This window comes from Balaenoptera acutorostrata, chromosome 3 (assembly GCF_949987535.1).
Source record: "Balaenoptera acutorostrata chromosome 3, mBalAcu1.1, whole genome shotgun sequence".
Lineage (NCBI taxonomy): Eukaryota > Metazoa > Chordata > Mammalia > Artiodactyla > Balaenopteridae > Balaenoptera > Balaenoptera acutorostrata.
In genome coordinates, this window is record NC_080066.1 from 175079702 (window position 1) to 175096909 (window position 17208).

Genomic DNA, 17208 nt, shown 5'->3' on the forward strand with positions numbered 1-17208 from the left:
TTTAGGTGTTTCCTGGAACCGAGGATGAATTCCCAGAACCCCGTCCTTCCCCCACAGACACCGCTGACCTTTTCTCAGGGAAAAGGAGAAAAAGCCCCTTGGAAACTGTACTCAGGCCGCACTTCTCCCTACAGACAGCGTCCTTACTCAGCGATCATATAAAGCAGATTTTAGAGGAAAACATTTATTCCGGGGAGAAGTCCAGGAAAGGGCTCTGAGCTGAGATTCGGGAGACCTTGGTTCTTTCTAGCTCTGGCCTTGACTCCAATTTGCTGGGTGGTCTGAGAGATTTTACTTACTTATGGAGTAAATGTTTTCCAAGAGACTGATGTGCAAAACACAGCAGCAGGCACGGCAGAGGGTGGAAAGACGAGCAAGGCAGGTGTATTTAATAGAACGGGACCGGAGCACGCGTGCATCCACACATAGACACACACACAAGGCTATCACTGTGAGAGGGGAATGCAAAAGGCAAAAGGGGACCGCCCTCCGGACAGGAGAGAACTGTGCGGTCTCAAGGGTTCCCCTGGATCAGCAGGCTGGTGATGTCCCAGCGACACGCTCATCTCTCCATCCAGCTGTGGAACTGTGTCTGCAAACCGCAGCTGGGCTGTGGGTGGGAGAGCAGGCCACGTGGGGGGCTCCTGCAGCAGATGGGCCCCCCTGGGGAGCGGGGGTGAAGCAGCGCCCATCCTGGACACGTTCACCACGTGCTTCGTGCATTGGACATGTATTCACTCATCTACTCCTCACAGCCGCCCTAGATGGTGAGGGCTCTTTTTATACTAACCCCCATTTTACAGTTGAGAAAAACGAGGCACCACGAGGTTAAATAATGACCCGATAGAGGGGGACCCAATTCCAGGTCTTTACTTCTTTAATAGCGACTCACTTCTGAACTGGTAACTCCATATCACCAACTTAAATGGAAAATGAGTACCATTTGTCACCAAAACAAAGCCTGTAAAAATAAATACAATGGACCATAAACAATCCAGTTAAAGTCTGGCTTAGATTTGGGGGCCAGCCCAGGCACCGGGCCTGCTGTCTTTGTTGAAAGGTGGGTTATAAACACCAGAGAGGTGCTGAGGACACTTTCTCCAGGGCTACCCCAGAGGAGTGGCTCAAAGATTCGAGGTTATTTACCGTCCAGCCCACAACCCTCGCTTTGGGAAATACCTCCTATCTCCCACGCGCCGCCACAAAACACGGGGCACAAGTTGGCTACGAGTATCAGGGCCTCCATACAAGGCAAATCCTGGCCCTTGAGAAAGTGACGCTGTGTGTCCTGGGGTGGCCACGGCCACAGAGCCCTCAGACATGGATTCTTGGGGAACCAGAATAGACTCCCTCTGAGACTAAAATGGAAATACTCTCCGCAGCACCAAGAGCCAGTGTTTATGTGATTCAACCAAAGGAAATACTTTTAAAGTAAGTCTTCTTGGACCAGTTTCTGAGGGAGAATGTTGGATGTTTCTTCTAAAGCATCAGTTTGAAAAACAAGGGGAAAGCCCAGCTGCGGAGTCATCGGCCCAGCACCCCGACCCAGACACGAGGATCGGAGTAGGGGGGAGGGGGCACGGGTCCATCCCCCCGCCTCACCCCCGCTCCCACCCCCAGTTGTGTCGATGAGGACACCGAGGCCCCGGGTGGGTGGGAAGGGACTCCCTCCAATGACACCCAGAGTACCGCACATCTGATCACCACCACCCGCAGCGGGATGTCCCCGCCACACCACGCCCGCGCCCTCCCCCCAGCAGTCCCTTAGATAGTTCTCTGCCATCTGAGTTTATAATCCCAAGATATACGAGTCGGGGTCCAGTAGGAAAGAGAGGGCACATTCAAACCAGCTCATACTGGTTAGCGGAAGGGAATTTTAACAGAGGGTCTATTTACTGCGTGTAGACAGCTCGTGGGCACCCTGCCCGGGCCTCAGAGCTGCAGCAGCAGAGGCCTCGGCAGACGGCCCGCTCCCCCCTCCCTCCGGGCCTGAGGCCTGAGCAGCAGGGGGAGGTGGCACGTACCAGAATCCCTGGACGGCGAGTTGGAAAGGGCCCCGATGGGAGCTGTGTGCGAGTCGGGCCAGGCCCAGCCAGCCCCTGGAGGCCCCCAGAGGAGGGAGCTGGGAGCCGGCGCCGCATCTTCATCCTCCTCCCTCCCTCAGCCCCCTGCTGGCGTCCCCACGGGAAGCCGGATGGCAGCCATGTCATCCCCAGGGAGGGGTCCCCGCGCCCCCGGGACGGGGCTGGGGAGAAGCAGGGGGCGGCGGAGGCCCCCCCCACGTGGAGCGTCCAGAGCAGATGCAGAGAAACTAGAGTCGCCTCAGACTCCTGCTTTCTCCCTGGTCCCCAAACCGCCTGCTCTCCGGACATCGGAAAGAGAAAAGCCCTCAACTCTGTTCTGAACAGGAGAGCAATGTTGACCGTCGTTAGCAAACAATTAGGGTCCAGTTGGGCTGATCCTGCCAGGTCTGGGGACACCTGACCGTGCGGCCCCATGACAGAGGGCAGGGAGGGACGGCTGCCACCTCCCCAGGGTGACCGAGCTGGGAGACCCTGGCTTAGCTACGCGGCTGTCACTGTCTTGGTGGAAATGGTGACCTCAGCAGGCAGGCTGAGGTCCCTCGGCTGGACAGAGAGCCCCATGGGGGCAGGGGAAGCTCGGCTTCACTCTTCCCCACCAAATCTCCAGCACCAGAAAAACACTCAGTAATTGCTCTTGAGGAATGAATGATCTGAACACATGACCTCTGACCCCCAGCTGAATTTTCTTTCCATGGGCCCAGCAGGGGCCCTCAGGAAAAGCATGCTACTAGGTCTTTCTTCCCTTCCCCTAACCCCCCTCCCTCGAAAAATCAAAAGGACTTGCTGTGCATTGCATCTCTTGCAAGTTCTAAATCCTGACCTCAGCTCAGCTTGGGGGTTTGGGGAAACCTTTTCTGGGTGTTAACTGGAGATCTTTGGCTTTATTTCCTGCTTACCAACCCAGTCTTTTTTTTTTTTTTCCTAATGTGTTCAAATTTCCAGAATTGTCTGCTAACTGATCTCCACCTCCTACAGCTGCACTGGGAGAGCTGGGCTTCTGGAAGCCGGGTGTGCAAGGTCTGCACAGACTCCGCTAGCTGAGAAGCTGCTGAAACGTAGGGCAGGGCAGATCCGCGGCTAAACACACGCACACACGCACACACACACGCATGCAAGCGCCCGGCTTTTCACACCCTTCCCAGACAGCAGCCAGAGGTCACGTGGGATACTGGTCCGAGCTCCAGGTTTGGCACCAGAAGGGTTGAAGTCCCACCTCCACCTCTTGCCAGCAATGGCACTTGGATAAGTCACCCCACCTCTTTGCACCTCGTTTCTTCCTCTGCAAGGCAAGCGTACAGCCAATGCCTACCTCCCTGGATGAGAGTGCAGTTGAACTTGAAGAGGGAGAGGGAGGTTGCGTCAGTGCAAGCCCCACGGGGCAGAGAGGCTGTCACTTTTCCCCGGGGCTCAGGTGAGGACCCGGCTCAGAACTTGAGAGCACGTTGCAGCACTGACCACAGCTGTGGATTGGAAACACTCCTCTGTATTTGTCTATTAGGCTCAAAGGCCCTGGAGATCCTGTGTCTTATTCATCTCCATTGCATCAGGGCGAGCCTGTCCTCCAGCCCAGCCCCCTCCCCTGAGCTCCAGACCCACGTGCAAGTTTCTAAGCACTTCAAACTTAACAGGTTCAAGTCTAAACACATGATCCTGTCTCTCCAAGTTAGCCCTTCCCATTCATCCCCTTCATAGGAGACGGCAGCACCGGGACGGGGGTGACAGCATCCTTGATCCCTTCCTTACCCTCATCTCCAACCTCTCCATGTCCAATTTTGCTCCAGACATGTCAGTGTTCCTCCCTAAACACCTCTGGAATCGATCCTCTACAGTCTCCATCATCCCGTGCCTAGAAAAACGGGCAGGAACTGCCCCGGCCCCCCCACAATCCAGCCACCAGGGCCTAACGCACATCCGCACCCAGCGCCTTCCTGCCCCAGGGCCTTTGCACCTGCTGTTCCTTCTGCCCAGACATCCTCCACCACCATCCTTTCACCCAGCTTACTGCTGCTCACCCTCGGGTCTCATAATAAATATCCACTCAGCCCCTGCCCGTGGCTGGTTTAGAACCCCACATTCCATGCTGTCACGGGACCTTGCATTTTATTTCACAGCATTTATGTCACTTTTCAGTAACTTACTGACTGAGTCATGTCTGGCTTCTCCATGAGACCATAAGCCCCCGGAGGACAGACGCTGCGCCTGTTCTCACATTATGTCCTGGCACCCAGTGTGTGGTGGACGCTTAATAAATATCTGTTAAGTGAAGGCCTCCATTTCTCTTCCCTAGTGGAGAATGCGTGTGTTTTATGGTCTCCAGTCCCACCACCTAACTGTCTTTTCTCCTCCAGTCAGCCTGGGCAGGCCGTTACTCACGTCCCCCTCTGAGTCCAAGTGCTCTCTGCCTGAAAGAGATCAATGATCCAGTCTGTTCATGAGGACGCCATGCCCACCACTGCCTCTTTCAGGTGAGTCAAAGGGATTCCTCGATTTACTCTTTATGGGGCAGAGGGGAGGGGACAAGCTGGAGAACACCTAGGAGAGCACGCCCCTCCTCTCCGGGACAACACGTGAAGCAACAGGCAATGTTAAACCCAAAGACAAAAGTCCTCAAGGGCTGGTGAGGCTGGTGTCCCAATCCCCAAAGGCCTGTCGGGGGCAGAGGGAGTGGATTGCTCTCTTTGAGGGAGGGGTGTGCAAGAGGAGAAGCACACATTACAGGTGGTCACGTGTGAAGGACCCCAGGTGAACGCGGAAAGGAAGAGATTGAAATCCTGAAGTCGACACAAGAAATCAGACAGAGACGTACCATGTCTCCAGTGGAGACGGGACGTCTCCAACACAAGGCTGACCTCTGGGGAAGGTCTGAACACTCTAAAGAGAGAATGTGGGGGGCATTGATCCCGAGTGGAAGCAGAGGAAAGGGAGGGTCAGTCCTGAGGGGGGCAGTGTTAGGAAGACAAAGGGGAGCTGGGCCCAGCCTGGCCTCTAGGTCCTGTGTCAGGTGTGACCTACTATGGACATGACCAGATGGCCATCTCAGCTGGGGCCATGGAACACGGGCCCTATAACTCCCAGTCAAGCACTCCCCAGGCCACCTTCTAACGAACCTGTGGCGTCTCAGAGCCAGGTATGGGCCAGGTGCCATCCCATTGGCTACGGACTACCTTGCGGGGGAAATTAACAAGCAGCATGTGGTGTGACACTTGACTGTCTAGAGAGCTGGACCATGAGAGACAGCGCCCCAGGTCTGGGGCACTAAGGAAACAAGTTTTTTGTACCTGCAGAAATCGGGCCAAAGGCTGGACCAAGGGGGCCGTGCAGGGGAGGTCTTACCTTCAGAGGCTCTGCAGAGAAGCCTGCCAGTTTCCATGGGTCAGGAATCTAGGGTCCAGTGGGGATGGCTTGTCTCTGTTCTGCGATGTCTGGGGCCTCAGCTGGAAGACTCACAGGCTGAGGGAACAGAATCTAACCGAAGGCTTCACTGGGGCCAGAGGATCCACGTCCAAGGTGGCAAGTCGGTTCCTGTCCACGGAGCGTCTCCATGTGGCTGTTTGAGTGTCCTCACAACATGGCGGCTAGCCGCCCCTTGAGTAAGCAACCCAAGAGGCCAAGGAGGGAGCTGCAAAGCCTCTTATGCCTTAGTCTTGGATGTCACACACTGTCACTGCCGCCACGGGTGGGAAGCAAGTCACTGAGTCTGGCCACATCCACTGGAAGAGGAATTAGACTCCACCCTTTGAAAGGAGGAGTAGCGAAGAATTTGTGGACATATTAAAACCACCCTCCACTAGGAGGGCCTTTCCAGAGCGTATTTCCAATAGGGACAAAGCCTCACTTTCTCAGCGCCCACTGAAGACTGTCCTTATCCCCTTATTCAACCCCCCCCACTTCCCACCTCCCAGCCAACTCCTCGTCCACCTGCCAGAACACACGAGCGGCTTCCCCACTTCTGTGCCTCTGCTCAAGCTGCTCCTTCGGCCTGATCTGCCCTCCCTCCTTCTTGGCCCCTGTTGACATGCTCTTCATCCTCTGAGACCCAGCTCCAGAGTTACCTCCAGCCTCCTCCCCCCACATCTGTGTCCCTTGCCCCTCCTCCCACCCCTCAGCACTCATCACGCACACTGGGTCGCGGGTGTTGGGAGCTCGGGCAGGGCAGGAGACGTGTGGTGTTCCCCTCTGGGTCCCTAGAGCCAAGGTGGAACTCAGCACAGAGGAGATGCTCAAGAAACATTTAAAGATAAATTGCATCAATGAATGAGTTCATCACAGGTCCCCAGTCCAGCCCCTCAAAGCCAGCCAGCTGCTCCAGGACTTTTTCTGGGAAATCCCAGAGACAATCAGCAGATTCTTTCCCATAATCTATTGCTCAGCTCCTCCCCCACGAGCCTACCCAACAATCAATTGCCCAGGAAGAGCCTCTCCACTTCCACCTTCCTTCCTCCACCCCACGGAGCACTAGGAAAGTGCCCCATTAGTCCTGCCCTTTGCATTGTGCTTTTAGTTTTTCAATGTGTCTTCATACCCACTCTTTGATTTAAACCTTGCGAGAGCCACGCAAGGCAAGCCAGGGAGAGAGCAAGACTACAACAATAAGGTGGAAGCTCAGAAAGGTCAAGCAATTTACCCAAGACAACACAGCTAGGGTTGGAGCCAATGTATATCAAAAACCCATGCCTTGGGCTTCCCTGGTGTGCAGTGGTTGAGAATCTGCCTGCCAATGCAGGGGACACGGGTTCGAGCCCTGGTCTGGGAAGATCCCACATGCCGTGGAGCAACTGGGCCCGTGAGCCACAACTACTGAGCCTGCGCGTCTGGAGCCTGTGCTCCGCAACAAGATAGGCCGCGATAGTGAGAGGCCAGCGCACCGCGATGAAGAGTGGCCCCCGCTCGCCGCAACTAGAGAAAGCCCTCGCACAGTAACGAAGACCCAACACAGCCAAATAAATAAATAAATAAATTTATTTATTTAAAAAAAAAAAAAAAAGCCTCTTTGCTGAAGTCGGAGAGGAGCATCCAGAAAGTGAACGGCCCCCTGGTCTGAGTCTCACCGCTGGTCTGAGTCTCAGAGTGAAAGGGGAGCCAGTGGGTTAATGATGAAATCATCAATGTAAGAGCAAGAATCTGCCAACAGTGGTGCTGGAGTTTGACATTGGTTATTTTAATAAGTTCACAAAAAACAGGTAATTATTCATGTTTATTGAATCAAGTGCAGTGCTTGGGGCTTTCTGCACCTTGTCTCAGGTCCCCACCACAACCCTGAGAAGATTTTGTTATTCCCGTTTTACAAGGTAGAACATTAAGGTTCAGAGAGGTTAATTAACTTACCCAAGGTCACACAGCTAATGAATGAGCCAGGACTGAACGCAGAGGACTGTCTGGCTCCAAAGCCACTTCCCCTCCCTTTTCATCAAGCAACCTCTGCTCATCATCAATGCTACACTGATGGAAGGTACGGAAGCATGATGCTGCCCTCTGCCAGAAGGAGACAGGGAGTGGGCAGATGGACCGTGGTCTCCGAGCCAGGATGGACTCTCCCTGTCTGACATGATATCACCTTTCTCTTCTAATAAACTGCTCACCCATGGCCAGGCCACAAGAGGCTGAAAGAGACCAGCGCCCTTTTGTGTGTGTGGGGGGGGCCTGTGATAAGGAAGGAATGTGCTGTGTATCCTCCCATCATGGAAGCTTCGAGGAGGTCCAGGGTCTAACACTCACGCTTGTTAGTCTGGGTGACGGATGCTGGTCAAGTACACATCCCAGTGGAGCCTGGAGGCGAAGAACAGGAGCTCTCAGTTTAAGTCCAAGGAGCAGAGGCGCCTTTCTAAGACCCTGGGCACACAGGTGTACCTGAACTGCCTCTGAACACCGCGCAGAAAGGGCCTGAGTTTCACCCCTGACTTTGCCTTCTGGAAGCATCCCCCTCTCCTTCTGCATCAGTCGTTTCTCCTTCCTCTTGTGACCTTGAGGTGTAACTGCCTCTTTTCCACTTTCTTGCAGCGCCAAAATGTTCAACATCACCTCGCAAGTCCTTGAGCCTGCTCTCACCGGGACCCCTCCCCAGAGCAGCGGCTGCGTCCACTCCGACTGGTGGAGCTGGCTGAACACCATTCAGTCCCCGTTCCTCTGGGTCCTCTTCATACTGGCAGCTCTCGAGAACGTCTTCGTCCTCAGCGTCTTCTGCTTGCACAAGAGCAGCTGCACGGTGGCGGAGGTCTACCTGGGCAATCTGGCCGCGGCCGACCTGCTCTTGGCCTGCGGGCTGCCCTTCTGGGCCATCACCATCGCCAACAACTTCGACTGGCTCTTTGGGGAGGTCCTCTGCCGCGTGGTGAACGCCGCGCTCTACATGAATCTCTACAGCAGCATCTGCTTCCTCATGCTGGTCAGCATCGACCGCTACCTGGCCCTGGTGAAGACCATGTCCATGGGCCGGATGCGTGGGGTGCGCTGGGCCAGACTCTACAGCCTGGTGATCTGGGGCTGCACGCTGCTCCTGAGCTTGCCCATGCTGGTGTTCCGGACCATGCGGGAGTACGGGGCCGAGGGCCACAACGTCACCGCCTGCATCATCATCTACCCGTCCCGCAGCTGGGAGGTCTTCACCAACATCCTCCTGAACTCCGTGGGCTTCCTGCTGCCCTTCGGCGTCATCACCTTCTGCACCGTGCAGATCCTGCGCGTGCTGCGCAACAACGAGATGCAGAAGTTCAAGGAGATCCAGACGGAGAGGAAAGCCACCGTGCTGGTCCTGGCCGTGCTGCTACTGTTCATCGTCTGCTGGCTGCCCTTCCAGATCAGCACCTTCCTGGACACGCTGCAGCGCCTCGACGTCCTCTCCAGCTGCTGGGACGAGCACGTGATCGACGTCTTCACGCAGATCGCGTCCTACGTGGCCTATAGCAACAGCTGCCTCAACCCGCTGGTGTACGTGATCGTGGGCAAGAGCTTCCGCAAGAAGTCGCGGGAGGTGTACGGGCGGCTGTGCCGGCAGGCGGGCTGCGGTTCGGAGCCCAGCCACATGGAGAACTCCATGGGCACGCTGCGGACCTCCATCTCAGTGGAACGCCAGATTCACAAACTGTCGTAGTGGGTGGGAAGCAGCCAGTGAGCAGATGTCACCAGGGCTACTAACGTGGGTGACGATCGTTGGACAGTGGTTCTCAGCATGTGCCCCAGGAGGAATGGAAGGAATCCCAAGTGTGACCTCGGGCAGTGAGTCGGTGTCTCCAGTAAATTCCTGCCCGGCTCAAGTTGCAGATAACAAGGCTGTGAGGTTGGAGTGATCTGGTACACGGCCAAGGGCTCCAGAAACACAAGAGTATTATTGTTCTTATTTGCTGCCACCCCTAGACCAGTCTGCTGCTTCCCAGGAGTGGAGGGAGCCTGGGGGCAGCGACAGGAGTGGCCAACCTTCCCTCCCATGTGGTGTCCCACCTTGCCCCAGCATGACAGCTCAGATGTCCAGAAATGCCACCCAGCTTTGGTGCAGCTGCTGAGTGCCCACGCAGGGCTCAGCTGAAGTTTTGCCTTGGGTTTCTTTAATCCACTCAGCTAGGACTTTGGAGGATGATTTCTCAGGTTAATGAAGGTTAAACTCTGAGAGATCCATGGTGTGAACCCGGAGACCAGGATTCTTTCATTCCCCTCATGGAAAGACAAGTGGTCTGTGCCAAAGAAGAACCCAATAAGCACTTATCCAGCACTTGCTGTATATGCAGCCTTGAGCACTGTGGGTAAGAGAAGAAAAAGAAAGTACAGTCTCGGTCTTGAAGGAACTTGCAGACTCATGTGGGGATAAGTCAGCACCTGCAGCCACCAGAAGGCTGTTCTAGACACGGTCAAGCAAGGCACTGTGGGCGGGGCAGAGCAGAGGGGTGAGGAGAGGCCGCCCCAGCTCAGCCTATAACTAGTTGCACGTGGCTGTGTCCCTGCCTCGGTTTCCTCCTCTGTAACACGAGGCTGTTGGGGGATTAAAGGAGCTAACAGGCATAAAAGTACTTTGACAAATGAAAGGTGATATGTAAATGTGAGGCATTATTACGCCCACAGAACAGGAATAAATTTATTATAAGGAGAAAGACACAGGTTCAGCAAAAGGTCCGTAGCGGAGAATCGGTAGCTAATGGTGGTGTAAAGCACCCATCGGTGTCTGACACATACTAGGTGCTCAATATGTTAGCTCCCTTCCACCACCTGTCCTTCCCATCAACGTGCACACACACACACACAAACACACAGGCGAGCGCACGCACACACAAGCAATTTCAGGGAAGTTCACCCCTTCAGTGGAGGTGGGAAAACGCCCTCCCCAACCTGTCTCTGGCAGATCATTTGCCCAAAGAAGCATCTGCAGAGGGTCCGCGGCTCCGCCTCCTGTGGGCGGGGCAGGGGCGGGTCGTTGTGCCGAGGGGCGGGGTGGGCAGTGACGGGCGGGGCGGAAAGCCGGTACCAGGTGTCAGGCAGGAGGAAGCTGGACCAGCATCCTTGGCCAGAGGCTTAAGAGACAGCCCTAGCCCCAAGCCCGAGGTCCTCCAGGGGGAATTCGTTTCTTCTCTTTCTACACGTTTTATAATCTGCCTTCTGTGGCCGGGCCACGTGGAGATAATGGAGAACGCACCACCCAGGCGCCAACATCAAGCCCTCAGAGTCGAGGCAGGGAGGGACGCTCAGTAGCAATGGAGTTTGGGACGTGTAATGTAGGCAGCGCCCTGGAAGCACTCCCTCGATCAGTAAATGGGTGATTTGTTAGCGGGCTGTCTCTGGAGAGGATAGAACCTGGGGGACCAGGAGGGTTTAGATGGCAAAGAGCCCATAAATACTGCCCAATCCAGCTCTGGATTTTAAAAGAAAAAGAGTCACAGAAGATTTCTTCCCCATCCCAGCCTTTGTTTTCTGCCACGCATACCCCTCTGCCCAAATAAACATACACACTTCTAGCTGGAGAAAGAAAACAGAGGAAATAAGAAACGGGAACCATTTAGCATTAGAACGAAGTAGGAACCATTTAGTATTAGAATGAAGTTAAACCATGTGCATATTGTGAGTGGGGTAACACAAAAGGAGGCTGGGCTTTGGAATGTGTACCACTCATTCATCAGTGGGTGTGTATGGTCTAAAGGTCTCCTATGAGCAGAGCTGCATCACGGCCCTGGGCTCCTAATGGCCATTTAGGGTCCACCCGCGGGCTAAGGAGCAATCGGTCTGTGGGAAGGGAGCTGCCCGTGGGTTGTGTTGGTACCATGATAAAGAACATCTGTCCTGTGAAAGGTCCAAAGAGCTACTACATTGTAAAGAGGGAGCATTTCACAAACAAGGAGAAATGGATGAACGGCATAAACATGTGTTTTTGTCCAGCATAATAAAGGGATGAGGCATTCTTGCGTAGTTCTTTCATTTGTTACAACTCCTGAAAACCTGAGTCTTGTCACAGACACTGCCGTGGCGGTTAGAAGTCTTTGGGCTGGGGGTTCCATTTATTTCCACTCAACCTACTTTAGGGCTTCTGTCCTATAAATCAGTGGTGTCCAAGCTATTGTAATTGCGTATCTATATAAGTAAAAATATTTTGATTATATGTACCCAATACGTACACTTATTTACATGTATTAAAATGTACACTCTAAAATATACTCAAGTACAAATCTAAGAAATTTCAACAGCGTTTGAATATTTTCTCCCATCTCATATTCCTACATTGCTGACTCATTACCAAGCACCCATCAGGTGCGCATGAGGCCCATGAGGCCCTGGAATCATAGGGATGATTGTAATTCAATCATCCGTGCATGTGCTATATATCTATTAGGTGCCTTCCATTTGACAAGGTCTAGATCAAACAGTTATCTAACTACTGCTTGCATACTACCAGTGACAGGGAACTCATTACCCACTCAATTTTGAGGTCCCTTCATTATTCATGTATTCATGCACTCATTCATTTAAAAAAAACTTGCCTTCTGTGTCTACAGAAATGACACTGCTCTGTCTCTGCATCCATCAATCCATGCTAGAAACCTGGGGCTCATGGTAAAGAGGAATAACCCTCTCTGTTATTCCTTACACCTAGTGAATCAGCACCTCTTTTACATTCCACCTAAGTGTTTCCTGGATCTATCTGCTTCTTTCTACGTCTAACCATCATCTCTTATTGGTCTCCCCATCTCTGATATTAACTACCACCAACTCCCAATTCATATTCTCCACTCTGCAGCCAATGACATCTTTTAAGAAGGCAAAGACGATGATAGGGAAGCTATACATGTAAAGAACATGTAAAGAACAGTGTTTAAGAGCCAAGGCTTTGGGATCAGGCAGACCTGGATTCCAGTTCTGCTTCTGGCTCAGACTCATTTGCTGTGCGGTCTTGGGCATCTCACTTATCCTTTCTGAGTCTACATTTCCTCATCTGTAAAATGAGGATAGTAATGGCATTCACATCATAGAACTGTTAGCAGAATTCGTGTATGAAAGTGTTTAGCTTGGTACAGAGTTGGCACTCAACATGCATGAGCTGCATGATGGTGATGATGTTGGTGATGGTGATGGTGATGGTGATGATGTTGGTGATGGTGATGATGATGGTGATGGTGACGGCTGTGATGGTTATAATGGTGGTGATGATGGCGATGGCTGTCATGAAGATGATGGTGGGGGTGATGACGGCCCTCTCTAACAGGAGACCTTTCAGTAGTGTCCCACCACTCTTGGGATAAAGCTCCACTTCCATAAGGTGGCTCGCAAGACCCTTCATGAGCTGGCCCCTGCCTTGTCTCTTTCCCTCTCTCCAGTTCCTGGCCCATTCTCTACCCTCCAGCCGTATTGGACCCAGGTGCCTGGTAGATATTCAGTTCTCTGTCCAGTGCCCACCCTTCCCATCCAGCCTGCACCCCACCAAGGCCTTGAGCTTGAAGAAAGTCGCCCACAAGTGCACAAGGGAGCTAACTCATCCGAGGGACTTTGCTCACGGATGGGGCGTGATTCAAGGAAGTCTGCAATCTGGAGGAGTCTGAGCAGGGCTCTCAGCAGGTGTAAAGAGGCTGGGAAGGCCTCCCTCTCACCTCCCTCCTACCTCCCTCCCACCCCAGCCAGGCAACATGAGCGGCCCTCAACTCCTGACCCTCCTTGGCCCCAGCGAGCTGGTGAGATGGGGAGAAGCCCAGAGGGGCCTCTGGTGGACTCAGAACCAAGCGATGGGCCCAGCTCCTGAGTGTGTCCTGGCCAGAGCGGGTGAGGGCCCAGTGCAGAAATGCCAACTGTGCACCAGGTGCCCCAACGGGAACTAGTGCTGGTGATGCAGGCTTCCGCCGGTGATGCAGCCACTTATGATTCAAAGGTGCAGTCTCCAACTGTGACCCGCACAGCGCACGCCATACCTCCTAGTTACTCAATCCCCGGACCCGCTGCAGAGCCCCACACAGCCCTGACCTCTGGCCAAACCCCCTGAGAACGTTGGGGTCAGGGTTGAGCAAGGAGGTCACGATTTGGCAATAGCCGTGGCTGAAAGTTTAATGGTTTGTTTGTGGGGTTTTTTTGGCTGAGGTCAAAGGGGCTCCATGAAAATATCTCTCACTCTGCTGAGCTCTTGTTTATTTATTTTCGTTTCCTTTATGGTTAATTACAGGATATTGACTATAGTTCCCTGTGCTATACAATAGGACCTTGTTGTTTATCCATTGCTGAGCTCTTTTTAGGATTGACCCTCAGGACCACTCAGGTAGGGAGGTGCCTGTATCATTGCCAGTTCGGGATGTGGAAACTTAGGCCCAGAGAGGGAAATAACCTGCTAAGGCCATACGGTTCTTCAGGAGTGTGGTCAGAAGCCCACCTGCTTTCTGTGTGTTTGTGCCTTAACAGGGGGATGCAAATTATCACAGAAGAAGCTCCCAAGGTGCCTTCTTGCATGAAGAGCATCCGGCCTCGGCTTGGGCTGTTTCTGTCCTGATGGACAGACTTTGCATTTTCTGGGGCTTGTGAGTTCTTGCTTCCTGAAGAACCACCTCCCCAGCGGCAGGTGGCTGACACCTTACAGTGAGATCTTTATTAGAGCGGCTTTACTGAGATAGGAGTTCTGTGTCTTGCTCATTCCTGTGGCTTTTAGTGTATTCACAAGGTTGTGCAACCATCACTACCCCCGAATTCCAGAACGCCTTCATCCCTCCACACCCATTAGCAGTCATTTCCTCCTTATAGCCTCTGGTAGCCACTAAGTTTCCCTCTGTCTCTAGATCTGCCTATTCTGGACATTTCATAGAGGTGGGATCACACAATATGTGTCTTTTGTGTCTGGCTTCTTTCACCTGACCTACACGGCGGTATAATATTGAATTGGAGGGGAAGAACCGTGGAGTCCAGGCCTTGAGTCCCTGCCATGCCACCTACTCACCGTCTGATCTTTACAAACCATTTGACTCATTTCCCCCACACCGGCCTTTAGCCTCGGTTTCCTCATCTGTGAAATGGGCAGATAATACAATAAGTATACCTGTGTCACACAGAGCTAATGACTCTGGAAAGGGGGCTTTGTAAACTGTAAAGGGTGGCACCAACATGGCAGGGACTGCCCTGGACTTGGAGCCAGGTCCCTGGTTCACAGCCCTGCCGCTTCCTGGCTGTGGGAATTTGGACAAGATCAGTTAACTTCTCTGAGTTTCTGGGTGGCAGGGGGGTTGCCTATAAAATGAGGATCCAGGCGTTGTGAAGATTAAGTGAGATAAAGGTGTTCTCATGGGTTGAATAGTGTCCCCTCCCTCCCCAAATTCACATCCACTTGGAACTTCAGAATATGACCTAATTTGGGAATAGGATCTTTGCAGAAGTAATTAAGATGAAGTCATACTGGATAAAGATGGGCCCTAAATCCAGTGACGGGGATCCTGATAAGAAGAGAAGAGGATGCACAAAGACACAGAGACAAGGCCCTAAGAAGACGGAGGCAGAGATTGTAGTGATGCTTCTACAAGCTAAAGGATGCCCAGGATTGCCGCCCACAGCCAGGCAGGGGACAGATTCCCCCTCAGAGCCTCCAGGAGGAACCAGCCCTGCACACACCTTGCTTTTGAACTTCTGGCCTCCTGCACCGTGAGAGAATAAATTTCTGTTCCTTTAAGCCACCCTGTCTGTGGTACTTTGATCCGGCCGCTCTAGGAGACGAATACAGATGTTTTAACGATTCTGAGTGCGTGTCACCCACGAGGTACCCGCCCCAGTCCACACGCACTGCTTCCCCCGACAATGGAGGAGGGAACCAGACACCTTCTTCAGGTCTCCTGGGGTTTAGAGATGCTAGTTGGTGATGGAAGGTGTCCTAAGAAAGAATGGGATACACCATCTCACAGAATTTTAGAGATTTCTTCACAGGGAAGATACTGAGAACTCTCGCAAGGTAACATAGCGTGTTGGGGGCTGCCCAGGCCCCCAGAGTGTGTGCACCACAGGCCTCGACACACCGTCTCTACTGACCCAGGGCCGGGGCTGCCCTGTTTCTCTCCTTCCCCCAAAGGCAGGCCGATTCCAGGAGTCTCAGACCAGGTTAAGAAGAGGCCACAGGGCCCAGCTCCCGGCTTCCTGACAGCTCCACCACCAAGCCCACTTTGGTGGGACATTGTTTATAAACAACCCTGAAAAATGGCCCAGGATGGAGCTCTGAGGCTCTTCTGGACGCCCCCCTCCGCGCTGAGTCACCGCACGGCCCACTCAGGGCAGTCAAGTACGCCTGCCTATTCCTCTCCCCAGTCCTGGCCAAGGCAGAGGACAGCTTACGTAACCCTGCTGCGCTCACACTACCACCGCCTTGTGCAACGGCCAAGTGATGAAACCAGAAGAGCTCCCGCCGGCTGCTGACCAAGGACCAGCTACATCGCCATCTCACCTGATCCCCAAACTCGGAGAAGAGGCCCACTTCACAGATTAAGAGACTGGGTTTCCATGGGGGGCCGGGGGAGAGATAAATTAGGAGTTTGGGATTACATATACACACTACTGTATACAAAATAGATAAAAAACAAGGACCTACTGTGTAGCACAGGGGACTATATTCAATATTTTGTAATAACCTATAAGGGAACAGAATCTGAAAAAGAATAGACATATTTATGTGTATAACTGAATCACTTTGCTGTATACCTGAAACTAACACAACATTGTAATTTAACTATACTTCAATTTTTTAAAATGGTTTTAAAAATCCAGAAAAAAAAAAATATAATGAAGAGACTGAGGCCCCGGGAGATGGTATAAAAAATGGCCCAAGTTCACCCAGCTGAACCGTGATGGAGCTGGGATTCCTGAGTCTTACAGGAAAGGTGAAAGTTATCTTCCGCATTCAGTTCCCCTGTACCCAGAGTTGGCAGCTCAAAGAAGCATCCCCCATCATGGGGGCCAACATGATCTATGCTAAAGACAAATGCTCACAGCATCAACTCCATCTCCATTAAATACATCATATGAGAACTTCCTCAAGGAAGAGGAATTTTACTTCATGGTCCCATTTTTTGCGGTACATGTGGGCCAATTAGGCATCTAGGCTGACTAGAAATGGGTACTTTCTCCCAGATTACACAGAGAAAAGTCATAAAACTGGGAAAAGCTACATCAATATATAAACATTCATCTTACCCTGTGAACATCTGTATAAAGTGATATTGACAGTTTCCATGCATGTGTATGATCTTCAGAACTGCTCTCAAAGTAGGGAATGATCTCAGATAAAGAAACCGAGGGTCAGAGCATTCCCAGGATTGTGTGTGTCACCCAGCTCCCTTCCAGGAGTATTGCAGGTGGACGGCCTCCCCCTCTGTACCCACTCTCCCAGATATGAAACTGTTTAATTCCCTTTCCTGCACCAAACCAAGAGCCTTTGGGGGCACACCTGAACAGGGACTGCCCCAGGGTAGGAGCTATGTGATCTCACATAAAGAATGACTAAATGGGGTGGGGTGGGGGAACGGCTAGAACCTGGGCTTTCTGACTCCAAGTTCCAAGTGAGTCTTCCACAAACACATCTGTGCACATGTGTGTTTATGGTATGCATGCGGGTCCTTCCATCTACAATGTTTTTCTCAGCTTGCATGCCTTCCAAACTCCTATTCATCTCTCAAAACCCCACTCAAATATCCTTCCACCATGA

The 17208-nt window shown here is 52.6% G+C and overlaps 2 protein-coding genes across 2 annotated transcripts in view; both read left to right on the forward strand.

Moving 5' to 3' along the window:
- Window positions 1-17208, forward strand: part of BDKRB1 (bradykinin receptor B1) — a 55648-nt gene that overhangs the window by 24304 nt on the left and 14136 nt on the right. The window contains exon 2 of the mRNA XM_007178891.2: window positions 4433-4549. The gene's annotated coding sequence lies outside the window, so the exon portion shown is untranslated. The remainder of the gene's footprint in view (window positions 1-4432; window positions 4550-17208) is intronic.
- BDKRB2 (bradykinin receptor B2) lies at window positions 4455-10467 on the forward strand. The gene is made up of 2 exons (XM_007178892.2): window positions 4455-4549; window positions 8082-10467. The coding sequence occupies exons 1-2, from the start codon at window positions 4500-4502 to the stop codon at window positions 9169-9171; spliced, it is 1140 nt and encodes a 379-aa protein (XP_007178954.2). The 5' UTR covers window positions 4455-4499; the 3' UTR covers window positions 9172-10467.

Bases quoted from the DNA above. Each gene is read 5' to 3' on its own strand.
- BDKRB2 (XM_007178892.2), top strand. From the start codon at position 4,500: ATGATCCAGTCTGTTCATGAGGACGCCATGCCCACCACTGCCTCTTTC. The intron at 4,550-8,081 runs GTGAGTCAAAGG...ACTTTCTTGCAG, and splicing joins CCCACCACTGCCTCTTTCAG to CGCCAAAATGTTCAACATCA.